This window comes from Sciurus vulgaris, assembly GCF_902686455.1.
Source record: "Sciurus vulgaris genome assembly, chromosome: 16".
NCBI classification, from domain to species: domain Eukaryota; kingdom Metazoa; phylum Chordata; class Mammalia; order Rodentia; family Sciuridae; genus Sciurus; species Sciurus vulgaris.
In genome coordinates, this window is record NC_136477.1 from 23,999,443 (window position 1) to 24,022,738 (window position 23,296).

The 23,296-nt window shown below is 37.7% G+C and overlaps 1 protein-coding gene and 1 pseudogene across 9 annotated transcripts in view; one reads left to right on the plus strand and one right to left on the minus strand.

Moving 5' to 3' along the window:
- The window catches only part of ULK4 (unc-51 like kinase 4), a 633,437-nt gene that overhangs the window by 38,714 nt on the left and 571,427 nt on the right, over positions 1-23,296 (plus strand). For all 8 annotated transcript variants that reach the window (XM_079114122.1, XM_079114115.1, XM_079114118.1 and 5 more), the window contains 4 exons: positions 1,276-1,336; positions 2,862-3,043; positions 3,878-3,924; positions 12,841-12,919. In XM_079114122.1, coding sequence (XP_078970248.1) covers positions 1,276-1,336; positions 2,862-3,043; positions 3,878-3,924; positions 12,841-12,919 — 369 coding nt within the window. The remainder of the gene's footprint in view (positions 1-1,275; positions 1,337-2,861; positions 3,044-3,877; positions 3,925-12,840; positions 12,920-23,296) is intronic.
- Positions 16,985-20,129, minus strand: LOC306645962 (3-oxoacyl-[acyl-carrier-protein] reductase-like; annotated as a pseudogene). Its single transcript has one exon. The product of its transcript is annotated as a 3-oxoacyl-[acyl-carrier-protein] reductase-like (transcript).

A 23,296-nucleotide genomic window follows, 5' to 3' on the forward strand; every position in this document is an offset into this window, starting at 1 on the left:
ATCCAGCTGTTTGGTTTCTTCACTTCTTCTTCTTGCTCTTCCATTTGCCTGGTGTGGCTCTTCCCTAATACATCAGGTCCCTCTACCTCTTCCATCAACCATGTCCTGACCACATCAGCCTAGAAGTCTTTGGTCTGTTCTCTAAATTACTTTCAAAACATTTCTGTGATATATTTTATCTATAATTATGTCCTGCCTGTTCTGAGTTGCTAAATATTTCTTCTTGTATTGTATTAACAAATGTTTGTCTCATGTTCCCAGAGTTTTGACTTACTGACAGTAGGATCATGACTTTTATCTTTGTACCCACCTTAGCACTTAGAATGGTTTCTCACATCCCGGTAGGTACCCAGTAAATATTTGTCGAATGCCTGCTTTTCTAACTAGGCAAATTAGCTAAAGAGTAAGACAAAATAGGGCAAAACTTTTCTGTGAAGGTACATTTTATTGTAGCTATCAGTTGAAATTATTTTTTTTAGTTTTTTAAAATTTGTTTTAATTAGTTATACATGACAGTAGAATATACTTTGATACATCATACACAATGGAGTATAATTTCTCATTCTTTGCTGGTTATACATGATGTAAAATCCCACCGGTCGTATAGTTGTACATGTACATGGGATAATAATGTCTGATTCATTTTGCCTTCCTCCCCCCACTCCCCTCCCTTCACTTCACTCCCCTCTACCTAAAGTAAATTTATCCTTCCCTAGCCCTGCCCCACCATTGAGAATTAGCATCTGCATATCAGAGGAAATATTCAACTTGGTTTTTTTGGGATTGGCTTATTTTGCTTAGCTATAAACATTGATGTGGCTGCATCACTGTAATATGCTGATTTTAAGTCCCTTGGGTATAAACTGAGAAGTGGGATAGCTGGGTCAAATGGTGGTTCCATTCCAGGTTTTCTGAGGAATCTCTATATCACTTTCCATAGTGGTTGCACCAATTTGCAGTTCGACCAGCAACGTATGAGTGGACCTTTTTCCCCACATCCTTGCCAACACTTATTGTTGTTTGTATTCTTGATAATTGCCATTCTGACTTGGGTGAGATGAAATCTTAGAAATAAGATTTCAATAAATTGTCTATATTTTAATCTGAAATAGTCCTGTTAAATTCTTTTTGATGACAAATTTTACAGAATTCTTTTTTTTTTTTTTTCCTCATTGATTTATATTTTGCCGTAGGGGACATTTTAGGAGACACATATCTGTCTCAAAAATCTTAAAAGGCATCGTAAAAGTTTTTTTTTTTCTTTTATAACTACAGATTATGAAGCAACCGCCAGTTAAATTTGATCCCAAAATTTTGCATCTGCCAGCCCATTCAGGTAGGCTCATAAATGACTTATCAAACATGCAGACTTGAATTCACATTCAGATATGAAATTTATGTGCAAATGAAATGTGTGTAGGAATAAATAAATTCCTATTTTCTTGTCATTTGGCTGTATTCTTGGGGCAATGTTATGCAAATCATATACCGTCTACAATCCATCCCTGCCAGCCTTTGACCTTCCTCAGGTGGATCTGGCTGTTCCACACTCTTGTGGATGAGTTTTCCTGTTGAGAGGATGGAGAGTCTTCTCCTGCCCTTCCCCAAGAGAGCTGGTAGACTTCCTTTATTTTATGGAGCCCTTCTGGGTACAGAGTTGGGACTATAATGAAGAAATAAAATCATACTCAGCTCACTGCTGTGACAATAGTGTTTGAATAGAGATACTTAAAGAGTGTTTATTATGTTTCTTTTCAGATAATGAACATCTTATTTGGAGTGACCACCAGAAATTTTTACATACCTACACTTGATTTGAATAGTTGGACAAATGATATTTTAAGCTGTTAAACTAAATGTGGAGAAAATTCTTCACTACAGCCAAGTAGTATCTATGATTTGAAGTAAATTCAAAATAAACTAGTCACATTTGAATTAGCCCACTAATGCTTTATATAGGTCAACTTAATTACTAATAAAACCCAAAAATCTCAAAAAGGGACGTTTTAGAAAGACTGAAGTGAAACAAAATATTATTCACAGTGCTTTCAGTGCCAAGGATTATTTATGAAATATTATCTGAAGTATTATTCTTTCATTCCCCTTTGAGTTACTTATAAATTTATCTTTCCACTTTATTTTGCTTAAAGAGATCAGCTAAAAGTATGCACATTTTAATTTTTTAGTACAAGGATTGAACTTGAGGGTGCTTAATCTCTGAGCAACATCACAGCCCTTTTTATTTATTTTGAGACCAGTCTCGCTAAGTCGCTTAGGCTGGCTTTGAGCTTGTGATCCTACTGCCTCAGCCTCCCAAGCCACTGGGATAACAGGCGTGTGGCTGCAATGCCTGTCTGCACATTTTAGATGCCATCTCATTTCCTAGCGTTTGCCTTTTGCTTTTATAGGGACGTGGAGGTAGGACTTCCAGCTATCATATTCACCTGGTTACAGTTAGCAGTAATTTCATTGGAACTTTTTCCAGTGAACCTGTGTCTTTTTCAGTATTTTAGGGCTGGACTGATACAAAGATACAAGGCTATCTTGTTTTCTTGAAATACAACTTTATCTAACTGTATTTTGTTAAGTCCTCTGTTGCAGAACAATTCTCCTTTTGTCATCTGCCTGCCTTTCTTGGGCGGTTTTCCACTGAAGCAGTTAACAAGTCTCCCTGGGTAGATGGAGATGAGGACTGTAGGACAACTAACAGTAGTGTCAGCTGTGGGGAGTTTTTGCTTTGACAGTGTTATGGTTTTCTTTGTCCCCATCCTTGCTCTCAAAATTCTGTTTACTTCTCATCGTCTTCAGCAGCACTTTTTTTTCACGCCATACATACTTTTACTACTTTTTCCCCTCTGCAGTTGACAAGTTGTTATTTCTGAAAGACCAAGATTGGAATGACTTTTTGCAGCAAGTATGCTCACAGATTGACTCCACTGAGAAGAGCACGGCGGCCTCCCGCGCCAAGCTGAACCTCCTCTGCTATCTGTGTGTGGTGGCTGGTCACAAGGAGGTAGCCACCAGGCTGCTGCACTCCCCGCTGGTAGGTGGAGTAAGGCGAAAGCCTTTTCCAGGGGCACCACAGCTTGCCTTCGTGTGCTTAGCCATAGTGTTTCTATGGATATTAAAACAAGGGGCTAAAATATTAGTTACAATTAAAAAAGTGACATCAAGATCTTAGGTTCTTGAAAATTATCCTTAGTTTAATTTTTAGGCCTAAAAGCACTGGATAAATGGTGATTTCAGGGTTCATTGTTTATTTTTTTGGGGGGGTTGTGATTCTCAGCTTTTGTTTTACATTAACTTTTTCTAAGAAATTTTTCACATCTGCAGTGAACTGCCCTGTGGAATAGGGGCCCCTTTACTGGGCCAACCTGGTCAACGCCAAGGCTTCAGAGGTGACATTGAAGGGAGGCCTCAAGAGTCTAAGACTTATTTTCTGTTGCCCCTGAGAGTATCGTTGCTTGGATTGCCTTGGTTCATTGGTAAACCCACAGGGATTTGACAGAGCTTTTGAAGTCATGTTCTGGGAGGAATTACAGTGGTTTGGAGGTGTTTTCTAGAGGGGCCCTCATTTGGGAACTGACTTGAAAAAAAGCTAAGTTCATTTTGCTTCCAAGATAGTGTTAAGGATACTTTTTTGATAATTGGTGTGTCTATTGGGTGTGAGTAGAATATAAAGTGACATTAAATGGTAGGAGAATCTTAAAGTATTTGATTTTGTTTTCACTGTATTCCTGTACTCAGTGCTTTTGCATGTTTGGAAAATCACTTTCTTGATATGTAATTTACATTTTAGTTGTATAAAGATCTGATTCGTTAACTATCACTTTTTGTGCTGTTTCATGAATTAAATGTACATTTTTTAAAATTCTAGTTCCAGTTGCTAGTCCAGCATTTGCGAATAGCTCCAAACTGGGATATGTAAGTAACATTTTTTTTTTTATTTTAAAGTATTCTTTGTGGTTTTTATGAAGTTATTACAACATACATATTTATAACGAGTGCTGAGTCCAAATACAATTTCTGGAGGCATCTGATTGTTCATTTAAAAAGATTTAAAAATGACATTATCCTACTGTAAACACAATTCTGGGAATATCTCGGCAGCGTCTAGAGGCTTTATTGACTGTCACTCTTGAGGATTCATTGTGAAATGGATCCTGTGTTTTGTTTTATACTTCTGCGAGTTTTTCCTTTGGTACCTCTCTGTTCTGTAGCACGTAGCTTCCCTGTGGTCTGTAAACTCCTGAGGGAAGAAGTGCTCTTTTCATGGGCTCTACCTGCCAGGGTGAAAAGCACATTTTCATCAGGTGTTAGAGGGCTGAGGGCTCTGGTTGCCAAAGAGATGTGACCACATGCTGAAATCTTTTTCTGAGTCTCTGCTTCCTGGGGAGTGTATAAAGGACAAGGAAGTGGTAGAGGTTTAGGACAGAGGCAGACCTGGGTGTGGATTCCAGATTTGCCCCCTGGGCAAATTACTTTAACTGCTGAGCCTCACTTTCCTTATCTGTAAAATGGGGATAGTGTAACTACCTGACATACTTCTGGTAATGATTAAACTGAGATAAATATGTGGAAAATCTTGTACAGTGCCTACATTTTAGTGGGTACTTAATATACATTGGGGGTATGGAAGTTGTAGTTCTTGTTATCATGCATACTTATCTCATGATTGTTAGGAGCAGCACATGAGAAGAGGGAGGTGAAGCGCTTTGTGAATTGTGGTAGTGACATGATGATAATTATTTTTCCCTGCTGGCAAATAAGGGGGAAATGTGAGTTCACAAAATGCTTTAGGGTAATTATTCTAATGTGTGTTCCAATGTTACTCTACCAAAGTAAAATTTGTTATAAAGGAAAAGGATAATGGTTGGGCATTTAATATGAGAAAGTTTGCCAAATTTTCCTTGAAAAGAAACCATTGAAATCTTTACCAAGACACTTTTATTTAAAACTTCTATCTTTGAATGGAGTGCCCCCTACTGACATTAAAGCAGACAGTCTTTCCAGGTACTGCTTTAAAACTGTATTTTTTAATTGTAAAACAGTTTTGAGGTAAATGATAAATATTAAGGTAGATAAGTTCTCTGCTAGGAACCTTCTTTTTTATTTATTAAAAAAATTTTTTTCATACATTTATATAGGTACTAATGTCTGTCTCAATCTACTATCCTTCCCACCCCAACCCACCCCAACCCTCCCCTCACTCCCCTCTGTATGATCCTAAGTTCCTTCATTCTTCCCCATCCTCACCTCCCACTATGGATCAGCATTTGCTTATTAGAGAAAACATTCGGCCTTTGGTTTTTTGGTATTGGCTCATTTCACTTAGAATGATCTTCTCCAATTCCATCCATTTACCTGCAAATGCCATCATTTCATTCTTCTTAAGTCTGAATAATGTTCCATGGTGTATATGTACCACATTTTCTTTATCCATTCATCTGTTGAAGGGCAGCTAGGTTGAGGAACCTTCTTTTTTTTAAGAAGGAAACTGCTGCTTCCGGTTTTTCCAGTTTTGTTCAATTTTCCAAGTTTGTTCTGCATATAGGAAAACAAAATTAGATTCACATGATACAACTCTAGCTGTTTCTCCTCCTCCACACACCCACATGCACACACAGAGTACATATGTGAGAAGTTGTGTGTGTACGTATGCATTATAATAGTGGGATTTATTATGCCATATTGGCACATTCACATAAAAATCTGATCAGTCTCTTGAGTACCTTCTTTTTCCCTCTCCTCCTTTGTCCCTGATTGGCTTGCTCTATTCTACTAATCTCCCTTCTGTAATTATAGTTGTCATTTTTATTAGTGCATTATAATTATGTATGATTCTAAAACCAATGCCTATTATATATTTGTATTATATATTTTAAATGTCATTAATTAGAGAATTAATTTTTAAGGTATATGTTTCTAAATTTGCTATGAATGATAATTTTATTTACTGTTTTTGAGTGGTCTTATTATATTGGAATCGATATTTTTGAACATTTTTGGGCTAAATCTTTATACATCCTCCTTTTCCCCCTTAGGATAGATCATAGAATTATAACAAATGAATAGAAGAAAATTGTTAGTTAGCTATTACTGTTATGAAATACCTGAGATAATCAACTTATATAGAAGAAAGTTTTATTTTGCTTGCAGTTTTGGAGGTTTTAGTCCATGACCAATTGGCCCTGTTGCTTTGGGTCTGTGGCAGTACATCATGGCAGGAGTGTGAGGCAGAGCAAGCTTCTCACCTCCTTTTGTCTAGGAAGCAGAGAGAGGAAGAGGCCAGAGTCCTGCTGTCCCTGTCAAGGTCCTGCCGCTAATGACCAGAAAACCTAAGTGTGCCCTACCTCTTAAAGTTTCTACCACTTCCCAGTAGCACCAGGGTTAGGACTGAGTCTTAAACACGTGGACCTTAAGGGGACATTTAAGGTCCAGGCTATAGCAGTGATAAATATTTTTGTGACTTCTGTTAAAATGCACTTTAGAAACATTGTATCAACATACATTCCCAGTATATTTGCAAGTGCTCATTTGTTAGAACTTTTAACATTACTTACCACATTTTATAATCTTTGCCAGTTATGAAGTATGATTCGTAAATGATAAAGTTATAATATTTGAATCTGAACAGATTTATTATAAATTAGGCACAACATGAAATTTACTACGGTAGTCGTTTTTTTGGTTTCTTTTTGTACTGGGGATTGAACTTAGGGGCACTCGACCACTGCGCCACATCCCCAGCCTGGGTGTGGATTCCAGATTTCTATTTTATTTAGAGACAGGGTCTCACAGAGTTGCTTAGCACCTCGTTTTTGCTGAGACTGGCTTTCAAGATCCTCCTGCTTCAGCCATTCACATTGTCATGCAACCGTCACCATTATCCATTTCCAGAACTACTTCATCATCTCAGACAGAAACTCTTTACCCATTAAACAATAAATTCCCCAGCCTTGGTAACCTCAGTTCTACTTTTATCTGTATGAATTTGCCTATTGTATATACTTCATATGAGTAGAATATTTGTTTTTGTGTGTGTGTGTGTGTGTGTGTGTGCGTGTGTGAGTCTGGCTATTTCATTTAGCTTTATGTTCTCAAGTTTCATCCAAGTTATAGCATGTGCTAGAATTTGATTCTTTTTGAAGGCCAAATAAATGTTCCAGTGTACGTATTTTTCACATTTTGTGCATCTTTTCATCTGCTGATGGACACTTGAATTGTTTCTACCTTTTGGCCATTGTGAATAATGTCCTATGAACGTTGGTCTTTTTATTTATTTTCCTTATTATGACTCTTCCTGCTGGAGAGCCATGCTCCCAGTAGTATCTGATGGTTTTGATTTGCATTTCTTTTGTGATTAGTGATGTCAAGCTTCTTTTTGTGTGCTTATTGGTTATCTCTGTCTTCTCTGGAGAAATGTCTATTCAAGTCCTTTGTGCACTATTGAATTTACTAATATTTTTTATATATTCTGGGTATTAACCCTTATCAAATGATTTGAAAATATTTTCTCCCAGCTTGAGAGTTGCCTTTTTTACTGGGCTGTAATGTTCTTTGATTCATAGAAGGTTTCGATTTTAATGAAACTCAATTCAACTAGTTTTTCTTTGACTGTCTGTGCTTTTGGTTTCATATCCAGAAAGTCACTGTCAAGTCCAACGTCATAAAGTTTTCTCCTATTTTGTTGCTAATGGTTTTATAGTTTTAGCTTTGAAATTTAGGTCTTTGATAGGCTTTTGAATTAGTATTTGTCTATGATGTAAGAGGAGGGCAAAACTTCACTCCTTTGCATGAATATATCGTTTTACCTGGACCATTTGTTCAAAAAGGTCAGCCTGGGCTGGGGATCGAACCCAGGGCCTTGTGCTTGCCCCGCAAAAAAAAAAAAAAAAAAAAAAAAAAAAAAGTCAGCCTTTCCTTTCCCCATGGAGTCGTCTTGGTACCCTTGTTGAAAATTGCTTACGCATTCATATGAGAATTTATTTCTTGGCTCTCTATTCTGTTCCATTTGTCTTTTTCTTTGACCTTATGCTAGTACCACACTGTCTTCATTACTGTAGTTTTCTTGTAAGTTTTGAAACTGTGAAAGTTTCAATTTTTTTGGGATTCTCTTGGCCATTCAAGTGCCCGTTAAAATATGAATTTTAAGGATTTTTCTTTCTTAAAAAATACTTTTAGTTGTAGATGGACATAATACCTTTATTTTATTTATTTTTATGTGTTGCTGAGGATCGAACCCAGTGCCTCAGGCATGCTAGGCAAGCGCTCTGCCCCTGAACCACACCTAAAATTCACCCTAGCCGCTGAATTTTAAGTATTTTTCTATTTTTTTTTTTTTTAGTAATAGTTTTATACTTGAATAAGATGAGGCTATGTGCTCATCATTTTAGAACAATTCCTCCATTTCTATAATCCATTTCCCCTCTTGATCAAATTTCATCATTCTGTAGATTTTTTTATTTACTTTTTTTAAGAAGGCTTCTCATTGGCTCTGCTTCTGGGGTAGTTTTCTCCTTGGGTCTTTCTGTCGGACCCAGTGGGTGCAGGGAGGCTGTCTTGCACCCTGAGCCATGTTCACTTTGGTCTTGTCCTGTCTGCCCAGTGCTGACTGTAGCTCTGGAGGATCTGGGGCCAGCCTTGCCTTTTCTTCCTCTTGTGTGTATCTCGTTTGAATCTGCTTTGTATTGTCTGAACTTTTCTTTTTATTCCAGGACTGGGAAATTTTTACTAGAACACATAAAGGAATCTCTTTTTCCAAATTTGCTTTAGCAATGGCTCTGCTAAATTCTTCAGTCCCTTCTTGGTATTCTCTCTCTCTCTCTCTCTCTCTCTTTTTTTTTTTTTTTTTTTTTTTTTTTTATTTCATCCTTTTTCTGCTCCTGAAATTAGGAGCAGGATGGGTGTGGGATTTGTCTTTTGACTCTTCTCTCAAAAGTTTCTTTTGCTTTTTCACTTTGTCCTTTTTATTGTGATGTAATTCACTATAAATTGAACTTTTTAAAAGTGTAGTGTTTGGTGGGCTTTAGTTGTGTAACCATCAGTGCTATCTAATTTCAGAAGATTTTTATCATCCAGTGAAAACCTTGTACCCCTGTTCTCCCCTTAGCCTCTGAAAACCATGAATCTACTTTGATTTTTGTCTTTTGCCGGACATTTCAAATAAATGGAATCATATAGTATGTGGCTTTGTGTCTAACTTCTGTCGTTAGGCATGTTTTCAAGGTTCATCCATCTTGTATGCATTAGTTTGTATTCATATGCCAGTTTTTGTGTGAACTTAAATGTTCAGCACAAACATAACTAGTAGGTGAAATGCTGGATCATATGTGAACTGTGTCCCACCTTTTGAAGAACTGCCATGCTCTTTGTTTGCTGTTCCTGTCTCTCATCAAGCTTGGTATTTATCCTGGCTTATTTTTTTGGATTTCCAGTGAATTTTAATTTTAATCACTTTTGAAAGTTTTCAGATTCTTGTTCTCTGTTCCTTCTTCTATCTATAGTTGGTATGACACATACTTCTGTATTTGGCGATAAATGTTAGGATTATTAAAAAAAGCCTTTCTTGGGATATATTAGAATTAAATATTATAATTAATATTTAAGGTAAGGCATTAGGATTATAAAACTGTGTTCTTTTCTCTTGAGCCTGAGGGTCACTTCTTTTTCATTACAGTTCTGCTTTTTTTTTTTTGTTTTGGTTACTGGGGGGCACTTGACCTCTGAGCCTCATCCCCAGCCCTGTTTTTTATTTTATTTACAGACAGGGTCTCACTAAGTTGCTGAGTGCCTCGCTTTTGCTGAGGTTGGCTTTGGACTTTTGATCCTCCTGCCTCAGCCTCCCGAGCTGCTGGGATTACAGATGTATGCCACCATACCCAGCTTTGTTCTACCTTTTAATGCTGTTTATTTCTCAAATGCCTGATGATCTCCGGTTCTTACTTAATATGATCAAATGATTAATGATGTAGAAGGCCATAATACCAGTTTCCTCCAGGCTTGTTTAGTTTTTCTCCTTTTAAGCGAGGGTCCTTGCCTGGCTGGTGGACAGGTGTACTGGGAGTTCAGCTGGCTGAAGAGCAGGTAGGCAGGCTGGAGGTCTCAGGAGTACTTTTTCTTTGGAGTGAAGCTGACTTTTCTAATTTAATCCCTTTCCTCTCCAGCGTCTGGGAACCAGCTTCTGCTCCCTACATCCACCCCTGAACCCCACTCAAGGCAGCTTACTCGCAGTAGAACTACTTGTCCATTTTCAACCTGGAATCCAGGGCTGCCCAAATAATTTTGTTTCCCTGGGAGGGAGGCGAGACCTTCCTGGCTCAACTGTTCCTTGTGCAGGAACATTAGTTGTTCCTGTGCAGTTACTTAATCTCATAATTGTCCAATGACGCATTTTTGCTTTCTGTCTTAGTTTATTCCAACTCCCTAGGGCTTCCTTGGGTCCTTATCAGTAGTCCTTAGGGGTTTCTTTTATTCTCCGCCAGTCTGATTCTATCTTTGTTTGTCATCTGGGATTTCTCAAAATTTCTATTCCACTTTCAGCCCTTCTTTGTTTCCAATTATCATGCAGTTAAAAGAATTTTTCTATTTTAGCAGACTCTTAAGGGATCAGTGTCTAGTCTGCTATCATTAAAGAATGTCTCAAGTTTTAATTTGTGTTATTTACGTGATGGTGATTTGTGGAGGTTTTCATCTTTTATTTGATGTATAATATGTACAAAAGTGCTTTTAAATTGCAGGTCAAGTCTTTTTATTTCCACTTATCTACTTTTATTATAATAGTCCCATATAATATTTCTGCCTTTAGGATTGTTCTAATTTATCTTTGTGGTTTTGTATAAAATCATTTTTTAAATTATGCCATGAATATGGTCAATAATGGTAGCTAATCTATTCAGTTAAATAATCAGACTCCAAAGTAGTTTCTGCACATGAAATATATTCCTTGATTCTTACAACAACTTGATGGAGGTAACCAAGAGCCAGGCACATGAAAGATGAGTAATTACCCAGAGCAATGTCACCTGCATTATCCTAGCTGTGGACTCAAGACTAGGCACAGGACATGTGATTCCGGTGTCATTGATAACTGTCCTATACACTCTTCCATTGAGTAAGAGTGTTCATCCTTTTCCATGTTTTAAAGTTTGATATATACATCTGTTACATTAGCCTTGTTGGTTTTACTGTGGATGCTGGAATGTGTCTATGTTCATGTTTTCTTGCTGATCTTGGGGGAAAAAGTAGATTGAAATTTCTGACTCTTATTGGCTTTACTTTTCATGCTTTGTTATTTGTTGTGTGAGGGCTCATACCTTATATCTTTTGTAGGTTATGCTGTTTTTAGTGTATAAGAAAATTTTCTCATTTAATGCTTTTGGCCTTGTATTCTACTTTGAGTTTTACAGTGGAACTTCTGTTTACAGTGTGCCGCCTGGTCCTTTCCTGCTAATGCATGTAGTGATTTAGTTTCTGACGGTGGGATCATTTTTGTTTAGCAGACATTTAGAGAGGGCATTTTGGTACTCCAGGACTGGTCTCAGTGGCCTTGTTAGCTTTCTGTTGCTGTGACAAATACCTCAGACAAAAATTTAAAAGGAGGAAAGATTTATTTTGGCCCACAATTCCAGCAGTTTCTGTCCATGCTGCTTAGCTCCATCAGTGGGCCTGTGGCAGCACAGTATGTCATGGTGGGCACGTGTGGTGGGGAGGTCGGCCTCATGGAGGCCGGGAAGCAAAGAGAAAGGAAGGGGTCAGGAGTTTCACTGTCCCCTTCATGGGCACAGCCCCAGTGGCCTAACTTCCTTCCACTAGGCTTCACCTTCTAAAGGTTCCGCCACCTCCCAGTAGTGCCACAGGCTGGGGCCCAAGTCTTTTAACTAATGATTCTTTGGGAGACATTTAGATCCAAGGCATAACAGTGGCAAACTGGTGACTGGAAGTTTCTTTTTTTGTAAGTTGGTACAATATCCTACCAAATCTTTTTTGAAATGATCACTTTTAAAGTACAATCTTTATATTCAGAGGTGGGATGCTAATCATGAAATGGCTAGGACTTGAATCTGCATAAGTGTCCTGGCACATTTTCCCTCTGTTGCTTCTGAGTCTGATTTGTGCCCCCCATTTTTCCTGGGAAGGTTTAAGGAACTGAAAGTTTGCACATGCTATTGGGCCAGAAAACATGCAGGTGTCACTAAATGTGGTTCTAATCAACTGACCATTTTCTTTTCCAGTGGAAAAAAAATCTTAATTTTTGTGTTTCAAACCACACTGAGGTCTGAAGTTCAGTTTAGAAATTTATCAACTTCATTTTTTTGCTGAATGCCAAAGAAAAACCTCACTAAAACTAATTAGTATTAATTAAAATACAAATAATATTTTTTAAGATTTTTAATTGTAACATTTTGTTAAGGTGAAAATATACCTATGTTTCACTGTTAATATTATTATCTGCTTATATAAAAACTCACTAGTTCAGTAACAGGTGAAACAGAGACCGTAAACCAAATGCCTGTGTACTCAAATAAAAGGGTTAATAGTATTTCCCACTTGTCTGAGGTTAAGACCTTTTCAAAAGTTTATTTTTCGTTTCATCTTTAAACCACAGCTTGTTTGAATTTTGTTAACATCACAAATAGCATTACATAGGGCATGATTGTTCATTTTTTTCCCTTGTACATGAAGGGTGGTTTCTGTAGGCATTGTATGTGGGGAGTATGGGCCTGTCCTATTACACTGAATTTGTTTTTCATATTCTTATATTTAAAGCATGTGACAGCTAGTGTTGGCTTCCTTGGCCCCTCACTCTTCTTTCAAAATTTGTGTTCTCTCCCTTTATAGACGGGCCAAAGTTGCTCGGGTAATTGGTTTGCTGGCCTCGCACACCACTGAGCTCCAGGAAAATACACCTGTTATTGAGGTAATTTCTTTCATTACTGACATGTTACGAATGACAAGATTGCTTTTTATTTTGTAGTTTAGACATGCAGTGTTAGGTTGACCTTCACTTAATTTTTCTTTGTGGAATTGTGGCAGTTGTACAGTGAGGATCTAGATCAAATTAAGCTCATTTACAATAGTTGTCTGTTACTGAAGATGTATGGCAGAATTACAAGGCCTTTTTAAAGCATTTTGTGTTATTCAAATTGAAATTCTTTTGACTTTTCACCTTGATTTGGTTTCCATCCTCATCAGTTGTCAATTATTTCTTGACAACTGATCCCAATAGTTAATGGTCATACATACGCCAAGGCTATTTTCTAATATCAGTAATTCCTTTCAAGTACTGATACTGGGAATTTTTTCTTACTTAGTTAAGCAATAATTCTAAGTCCTGTGAAGTGAGAACTATTGTGCTGACTATGAGTGTTCTTGAATACTGAAAATGGCTTTCTACCTATCGTGTTAATGTGCATTACAGGTAACTGGTAATGGATTTTTATCTCTTGGACTGGGATAGGCTCAAGAGTCAAAATAAATGAAAAGTATCAAGGCGTTTAGGGTCAAAAAAAATTGGGGTAAGGAGAGGGGCTTTGGTAGAGCAGAAGCTGATTGTGTGGTCTTGGAGCATTTTGTGGAATTGTTTGTCTAAGTACTGTCCAAATGAACTTTCTGTAGTGGTGCAAACATCCAAGCAGAAGCCATGAAGGAATCGAGGAAATGAGCTGAGCTGTTTGGGGGAAGAGTGTTCGAGACAGGGCGAACAGCATTTGCAATGGACTCAAGGTAGAAGAAGTGTGGTGGGCCTGTTTCAAGGAAGGAGGAGGGGTAACTGTAGCTAGGACTGAATGAGATGATTGGAAGGAGATGAAGTGTCAGGGACTAGATGATGTAGACTAGATGATGTAGACTAGTGTAGGAGGTGAGAGATGAACTGACTCGAATCAGGTTTTTAGTCACCTACACATACTCGTATGTATTTAAACACATGCTTATTTCCTGGATAAGGTTTGTAGAGTGACAGATTTGCTAATTGCTATAATATCTGAAAGCAGACCTTATTGTCCAAGAAGTCTGGCCAATATAAATTCTAATGTTCAATATTTACAAATGCTGAGTTACAGAAATGCAAACAAAAACCACAGTGAAATGTCAAAATGGTTACCAGATGGGCGAAAATAAACAAGTCTCACAATCGTAAATGATGGTGAAAGTACTGGATAGGAGGAGCTCTCAGATGTTGCCAATGGGAGTATAAATGAGTACAGTCATTCTAGAAAACTTCTTGGCCTTATCTCCTAAAGCTGAAAGCATCTCTACCTGTAACCCAGCATCCACTACCCTTTAACCCAATGTGCCAAATGACACAAGTATAAACATAATGACAACATTATCTGTAACAGCCCCACATTTAAAATAACCCCTATGTCCAACAGCAGAATGGGTGAAGTGTGGCACATTCAATGTGCTAGTCGGTGCTGAATAGCATTGAGAATAAGGAACAGCAGCATTGGCAATAGGCCTGAGTGAATCTTTCATAGACACTTGGTTTAGACACCTGTAGGACATTGATTGAGAAAGACTGATCATACATTTGGAGCTATCCTGTGGATTGTGGTGGTTCCTGCCTGGAGGGGACGCTCCCCTTGAGCTAGACAACATGGGAGAGAGGTGTGTAGGTGGATATTGTGGAAGGGGTATGGAGATGAGGGGTAACTTGTGGGTTAGTCTGGGGAAGACAGGTCAGATTCCAAGGCTGTATTGTGATGCTGCCCTTATCCCCTGTGGCATCTTTGTGCTTGGGATCCTCTGTAAGTGGCTGGGAGATGTATTCTGCTGTGACAGGAATCCTCAAAGGTCTGAACAGAGGGCCTTTGCAGGAACTTGGAACCTATCCACATGCTGGGTGATGAGCTCCTCACCTATGGCCTGATCCTCTTGGCACTTGATTTTCTGCTGCCTGAGAGTGTGGGCCTGAGTGCTGAACTGCACAGTGGTTCGTGCCCTTAGCTGGAGTTCTTGGCTAGTGCTTCCCTCTTTAGACACTGGGTACTTAGTGTTGTCATTATTTCTCCAATTCTTGCTGCTGTCCCTCTTACATTCATTGTATTTCCGATGTTGCCTCTGCTGAGAGGAGAGGCCAGGCACTAGTCCTGAGGTTCCATATATTTTATTCTTGTACTGTTTCCCTCCTGGCTGTTTACTGATGTTTTAAAATGCATACTTGGGAGAAATAATAATTATTTCATTAAAAAGTAATGCTGTATGTTTAATAAACTTCTGAATTAAGCATACTACATAGTGAACCAAATTTTATTGGATAATGAGTTTAGATGGCAAGTTGAAATTTTGCCAGTTGCTCCTTTGTGATGCAATTTTTAATTTTTTTTTTTTTTTTTTAAATTCTGGGGATTGAACCCAGAGCTTTGCTTATGTTGAGTATGTGCCTGGCCTCTGAGCTACACTCCCCAGGCCCTGTGTTGCCATTTTAAATTTTACTTCTTAAAGCACTTTTCAGTTCTTTTTTGAGCAATTGAATGTGACAATTTTACCACTAGATGTCACTCAAACACTGGAAAAATGTTATATAAATTTAACAATTTATCTTTTAACTTGTGGAAGAAGCAGATGTATGGAATTTCAGCAGGGATACAGTGCAGTGTTTTCATGATTTTAGGAATTTCTTCTAAAAAACTGGTTTCACTCTACTGGTGATTGTTACCATTTTAGGTTAATGGGATTAATGAAAGCCAGGCTATCCTCTCTAGAAAAATTCATGCAACATCTTGCATGTGATTTGAGGGGACTTGGGAACTATGTGGAGCAATTGGTGAACCTTAGGTTCAGAACTTTTGAGACCAGGTTTCTGTACCACTCAGTTGGGTGTTTACACATAATTTTTCAGTAAATCATTCATAAAAACTTCAGGTGTTAGATGAATTTTGATTTCTCTAGTCATTTTAATAACCATGAATAATAAACACTGGTTGAAGAGCCTATAAGCATTTTAAAGGCACAGGAATCTTTGTATCCCACGGTGCCAAGCCAGCCAAATTGCGTGTGTATCAGGCATTTGGTCAATGCTGAAGGATGAAACAAATGATTAAAAGAATGATAGGAAAAGTATGGTGGTGGTTTTTTTTTTTTAAACAAAGACACAGAAGAAACCAATAAAAAAATCTATTTTACTATCCTTATGATATACTCTAGATTTCTTTTATCTCTTCATGGCTACAGATAAGAACTGATCATGATCTTTTCTATGCATTTTTAGCATTTATTGGCTTTTCCATAGAAAAATATAGCCATCTTCACTTTATTCTCCTAGATAACACATTTGCCACATCATGGCTCTTAAGTGTAATAATTTGTAGGGGATATTTCTGGTACTATGCTACATGTCATCTCAAGCATGCAGCGAATATGTTTTAGGAAAATGAGTATAGACACAGAAAATCCTAGAATTGAAAGGAATAGGTATTAGGTTAACCCCTTCGTTAACATTTTTATTGTGTAAAATTTCCATAATATATATAAAAGTAGAGTAATAAGGTATTGTTACTCACTTCCAGTAATTATCAAAACTTTGAAAATATTTTTTTGACTTATAATACTATTATTCTGAATTTATTAGTATATCATATTCATATTGACTGACTTTCAATATAATTCTCTTAGATAAAATAATGTTCTGTTTTCAAATAAAGCTGTTAAACAATTATTTTAGAATGCAATATTTAAAACATTTTGAAAAATAATAAATAAAAACAACATGAACGTGGTGACATTGAAAAACTTCAGTATTCCCCACGAGAGTTCAATGTGAGAAAGGTGTTACCCAATATTTTACATTTAGTTCATATCTTTATCTCTATGACCAGGCAAAAATTCTCTTTCAAGATTATTGCTTTGTTCCTTGTAAAGACATTTAACTCATTGTTATTGCATATGTATTTATTGCATATGTATTTAAATGTAAAGACATTTAACTCATTGTTATTGCATATTTTATGATTACTTATGAGTAATTGTTAATTACCTTTCTAAAATTTTAGGGTAAGAATCATTATATTCACAATATAAAAATGCTCTTAATGTTGTTTCCTAAACTTTTTTTTAATGTTTCAAGTGTACTTTATTTCCTCAATATGCCATATTTTATAGGTACACAGTGCTTTTATGTGGCATCAATTGTAAATTGGTTTTGAAATTCGGTATTACATCACCTGGCATGATTACTGATCTCTCCATTCCTTTGGGGTGACTCTCCCAACAGGGGACAGGTTCCATTCTATTTCAATTTGTGTTACTATGTATGTCCGTACAGCAATACAGATGGTGTCTCCACTAGCTGATACCACATTACCATATTTGTCATGGAAATCAGTTACACATTTTGGTTAGCTCTGCCTTGCCATTGTTTGCTGAATGCTTCAGACTTAGAGATGATTTAGTGTGTGTTTGTATACGTGCAGCAACTGAAGCTGCTGGTTTTGGTGCAACTTTGTTCTAGGCACCCTTAATACTGAGTTTTTGTAGGTAAAAACCCACTAAGTTCATGAGATCCATGTAGCTCTTTACTGTACCAGATATTAAAACCTCGAGGACTAATCCTCATTACCTCTGGGAGTATCTACAAAATGAGCCACTTGCAGCACATTTAAATTTGCAGATTATTTTGCCCAACTGTTCAACCAAGAGTAATACCATTCTAAGAAATCAACTCTAAATTCATGTCTTTGTCTAACTGATACTATTTTTTCCAACCTGTATAAAAAATCGGTTGCCTAAGCACATGCAAAACAATACAGTGTTTATATAACTTTATCAGGGTTGCTAAAGTACTGACAATCTATGTTCTGGAAATACTTTGGCAACTGCCCCAAAAGTTAATTTCTAGAAAATTCACCCTCAGTGTTACAGTGAAATCATTCATCACAATTAGACAATATAATTTTTCCATTTTTGAGGCAGAATGTAAATTAATGTGTTTATGTTGCTCATAAAATGCCTGCCTATATACTAAAATTGATATGGACTATGAGGTAACCAAGACAAATGATACATACCCTTGAGATAAACCAATTGGTCACAAATTGTTCTTTTCAGACATTTATATAAAGAAGGAAATCAACATTGGTAGCATCAGTAGGTTTGATTAGCAAATGTCACCCAGGGAGTATGATTGTTTTATCAAAGCCAAAGTATGCCCTTGATTCTAATCACCATTATAACTGAGCAGTCCCTAAATCATATCACAAATTGTAATCCTCCATCTACTACTAGCACATGTCCCATAATATATGGTGATTCTAAAAGAAACACAATCACATGTGCCACCTCAAAAGTTTCTCCAAACCTTCCAAGAGGATTGCTTTTCTTTAACTGTTCTTTCAAGTCTTTCATCATATCTGTATGAACAAATCCTGGTGCAACTACATTCATTCTAACTTTCTCTCTTGCTACCTCTTTAGCAAGTGCACATGAAGATCCAACTAATCCTCCTTTACTTGCCCTTTACACAGACTGGGCAGAATTGCCTTTTAATTGTATATTACTTCTCACATGAACAATAGACCCTCCTGGTTGTTGAATCCTAGTCCTCCTGGCAGCTCTCCATGTCAGCATGGAGCCCAAGGGGTTAGCATTAAGTTGAGATAGCATATCCCCAGTTTTTGTTCCTACTAAATGACTATCCCTGTTAACACCAGCTGCATTTACCAAGAAATTTACTTGACCTAAATGCTTCTCCATCTCTTCAAATGTATATTGAACATTGTGTTCTTTAGCCACATCACAGCTAAATGCTAAATGATTTCCACCGAAGTCACCTGCGGCAGCTTTGACCATTTCCAGATTTCTGGTGATGATCTCCAGTTGGTAGCCTTTCTGGGCCATTAACTGGGCTACTGCCTAACCAGTACCCTGGGAACCTCCAAAAATAGCACACACTTTGTTCATGTTGGACCCACGAGTCAAAAACTTGACTAGGGCTGGGTGCCCCTCTCCAGAGAACTTGGGGCTTTTTAAAAAAAATAAAAATAAAGCCATACCACAGCATAAAACCCAAGCAGACAAAACACTTTGCAAATCTTGTTTTATCTCTTGATTGTTTCCCCTCCTGTTCTCTCATTTCTCTCTCTTGCTAGAGTATTTCAAGAAAATCGTATTTTTCTCATACTCATAAATATTTTTTTCTCATGAAAAGAACTTAAAAAATATAGCCACAATTACATTATTGCACCCAGTGAAAGCACTGTCAAATATTTCCCTATTACTTTTGGGTGCCGTTTATTTATCAAAGAGAGATTTCCATATGTCTTAGCCAAAACTGGAATGTCAAACATTTTTGTCATTTAACTTAGACCTCTATCACCTGTGCCTGAAAGACTGGTTAGATACAGACCCTTGATTAGCTCCAAGTTCAGTTTTTGGGGGGTTTGATGGGGGCTAGAATTCTTGTTAGTTGGTGCTGTGTATTTCTGTTGCCTCACAAAGGCATATATGTGGTTGTCTTGATAGTAGCGTTTTAAGATTACTCACTAGTTTCAGATGTTAGTCTTACTATAAACTTATTCCTCACTTTCATTTAAAAATTTTAGCATTGATTATCATTGTCTAGATGCATTAATTCTTTAGGGCTGCAAAGTGATAGTTTTCTCATTCAATAACTCCTTTTCCATTGATAGTGGCACGTTTTTCTTAGAGGAATTTTCCCTGATGAACCATTTGATTATTCTAAAATGTGTTTAGCAAGGCAGCTTACGTGCTGGTTTCCCTTCATAGACCAGTTTTCAAAAGGATGAACTTGTGCCTCAATCTCCTTGAATGTCCATTGAGTTTTTTTGTACTGAGAACTTATGGGTCTGTGAATGTATGTGTGTGTGTGCGTGTGTGTGTGTATATGTATATACAAATAAAAACACACATTTTTTTCAGTCCTTCTTGGTCATTAGTCTTGTTGCTTGCATTGTCCCACGTCTATCCGTTGAGAGTCCTTTCAGGTTTACTCATTTCTGCCTTTGACGTGACCTGCCACTGTCTCTAATAATGTGCTTGCTTCCTGGCAGCAGCATTACACAGGCCTATCTTGGGAATCATCATCCCCTAGCTTTGAAGCCACTTCTGTAAGAAACTGCTAACATTGAGTTGGAAATAGTGTTCAGAGAGCATAGCCTGTGAAGGGCTGCTCACACACCTGCACATGTATCACACATGTACGCCCTTGCACACTTACATTTATGTGAGTGTGTAAATGTATGTGTAAGCATGTGTGCACACATGTTTGCATGTCAGGACACACTCGCACACTTACATGACCACACACTCAAGCACTTACACACATGGTTGCACATTTACATGCTTATATACCTGCACACTTACATGCTTACACACCTACCCACACAATTACATGCTCACACACGCACACACCTGCCTGCCTGCACATTCACACACTTACATGGTTGCGCACTTACTTTCATATACATGCTTGCACACTTGCATACTAATACACACTTAACAGTAGATAATAGTAGGTGAAGTAACAATAGAGAAAACAATTGGTAAAAACCAACAAAATCAGTAGTTCATATTTTTGTAACTTATTAAACTTATTTGTTGCTGTGACCAGTGAACCTGACAAGAACAATTTTAAGGAGGAAAAGTTATTTGGGGTTTATGGTTTCATGGGTCTCAATCTATAGACAGCTGGCTCCATTCCGTAGGGCTCAAGGTGAGGCAGAACATCCTGGCGAAAAAGTGTGGTGAAGGAAAGTGACTCAGGGAATTGCATTTAGGAAGCAGAGAGCTTGAGCTCAGCTCACTAAATACACATCCCAAAGGCATGCCCCCAGTGCCCACCTCCTCCAGCCCACCTAACAACCTTCAGTTACTATTCAGTAATCCCTAGAAGGGGATCAATGCACTGATTAGGTTAAGGCTTTCATAACAATTTCACCTCTGAATGTTCTTATATTGTCTCACACATGAACTTTTGGAGGACACCTGATATCTAAACCATAAGAGTAACCTGAACGACTCTCCGCCTACACACTTGATAGCTCAAATTAGTTAGAGAAGTTGCCTACATACAGTTTTCTGGATCTGACAGTAGATACAGAAAAATTTGAGGAGTCCTATATCTATTAATACTTTATTGAAAATCTTCCCATTAAACAAGTTCAAGCTTAGATGACTCCACTGATGAATTTATATTCCCCCCATATATGCATATTGCTATACATATGGGATATGTGGAATACATTAATAAATTTATATTTGCATTCACTCATTACTAAATTCACTGGGCTTTATAAGAAGGTACAAGGCAGGCAACTTAACTTGAGTGATAATAGCAGAGGTCCTATGACATAGGACCTAGTGAAACTAGTGAAAACCCAAGTTACTTTACAGTTGGGAAGGATATCAAAAGAGATGTGGCTGGATGGATATGGATCAGTTGGTCTCGGGGAAACTATTATCTTTAAGATTGTTTGATTCTTATTGCTAAGTTTTGAGTACAATTTACCTTCCCATCCACATACCCATGCCTGTCTGCCTATCTGAGTTCTTTTTACGTTTAGAGCACAAATCCTTGATCCAATGTTTTTTAGTATTTTCTTAGTTTGTGACTTGTCTTTTTATTGTCTTTAAGAGTTACTTTTAAAAAAAAGTTACCGGTGCATGTTAGCTATACAGAATGATAGATTTCATCATGGTGCATTCAAACATGCATATAGCATAGTTTGGTCAGTGTTACTCCCCAGTGCCTCTCCTTACCCTCCCCTCCTCCTTCCCCCTGTGCCCTTTCTTCTCCCCTAAATCGTCTCACTTCTATTTTTATGACACCTCCTTCTCCTCTAGTTTCCACATATGATGGAAAACACAGTATTTGTCTTTGTGACTGGCTCATTTCACTTAACATGATGCTCTCCAAGTCCATCCATTTCCCTGCAAATGACATAATTTCACTAGAAGTTCTTAATTTTTTTTTGTTCTGGATGAAGTCACTTTATTAGAGAAAGCAGAGATTATAGGATTTAAGAGTTGACCTTGAAGCCTTTGTTGGCAAAGGTGGGCACATTATTGACAAAGTGCCAGTTGTTCTGCATCTGCTGCTTGGACCGGCCTTACTTCTTTTTTCTCCTATTTGTCCACCTTGGGAAATTGATCTTCCACTTTTCTAGCGTGGGCTAGGGAATCATGGACTTTACCTTTAAGCATGCAGCTGGCTACTTCCAATGCGGTCAGGGCCTGCATGCAGCTGGCTGCTTCCAAAGTGGTCAGGGCCTGCATGCGGCTGGCTACTTCCAAAGTGGTCAGGGCCTCTACCCAACACTGGCTCATCCTCCAGGAGCATTTCTGCCAGGAACACAACTTGATCTTCTGGGGCAATGTTCCCCAGAGGCTACATGAGCTTTAATCTGAGTGACCGTCTCTTGGCTAGTTACTTCAAAAGTGTGTAACTCTTGGGTGTGGACAAAGAGCTATATGTCAGTGACTGAACCACAGCCCCAATTGTCACTACAACAAAGATGGAGTCGAGAAAGAGCAAAGTTCTTAATTTTGATTAAAATTAAGACAAATTTTGATAAATTTGCCTTTTGAAAGGTAATTTATCAATTTTCCTTTCATGGATTATGATTTTGGTGTCTTTTTTTTCCTAAAAACAAAAACAAAACCCCTTTGTCTAATCAAGGATACAGTTTCTCTACTGTTCCTTTCTAAAATTTTTGTATTTTGAGTTTTGTATTTAGACCAATAATCCATCTTAAGTTACTTTTGTATAGGATGTCAAGTATGGATTCATTTTTTTTCCAATCTAGTCAACAAATATTTAATCAGCACCATCCTTGAACCTAGTAGTGGTCTCAGCACTGTAGACAGTGAGCAGCAGGGCAGACACTGTCCTCATGGAGTTCTCTAAGGAGGGAGGCAATCAAACAGGAAGTAATCAGGGAAACTGGGAACAAACAGTGATGAAGTAGAAAGAAACTTGGGAGAGTCACTTTGTTGGAAGGTAAGAGAAGAGTGTGTTCTACAAAGGAGAAAAGTCAACTTTTTATCCTAAGAGTTACATAAAGTGGAAAATAGATATTTCTGTTGCATTTGGTAAGGTGAAGTTTATTAGTGACTCACAAAGGACAATTTGTGAGGTGGAAGCCAGATTGGGATGTCTGTATAGAAAAATAGAAATGAGGTATCTTTAGAAATGTGTAGGAGGAAATGACCCAAAGTTATTGACCTTACAGAGTGGACATTTTATCACTACTGCAGGGAGAAAGGATTACTAAGTGTGACTGCATTGGAGGGTGTGGATAGTGGTAGGAGAAAGGAGCAGTCTCTTATTCAACAGCTG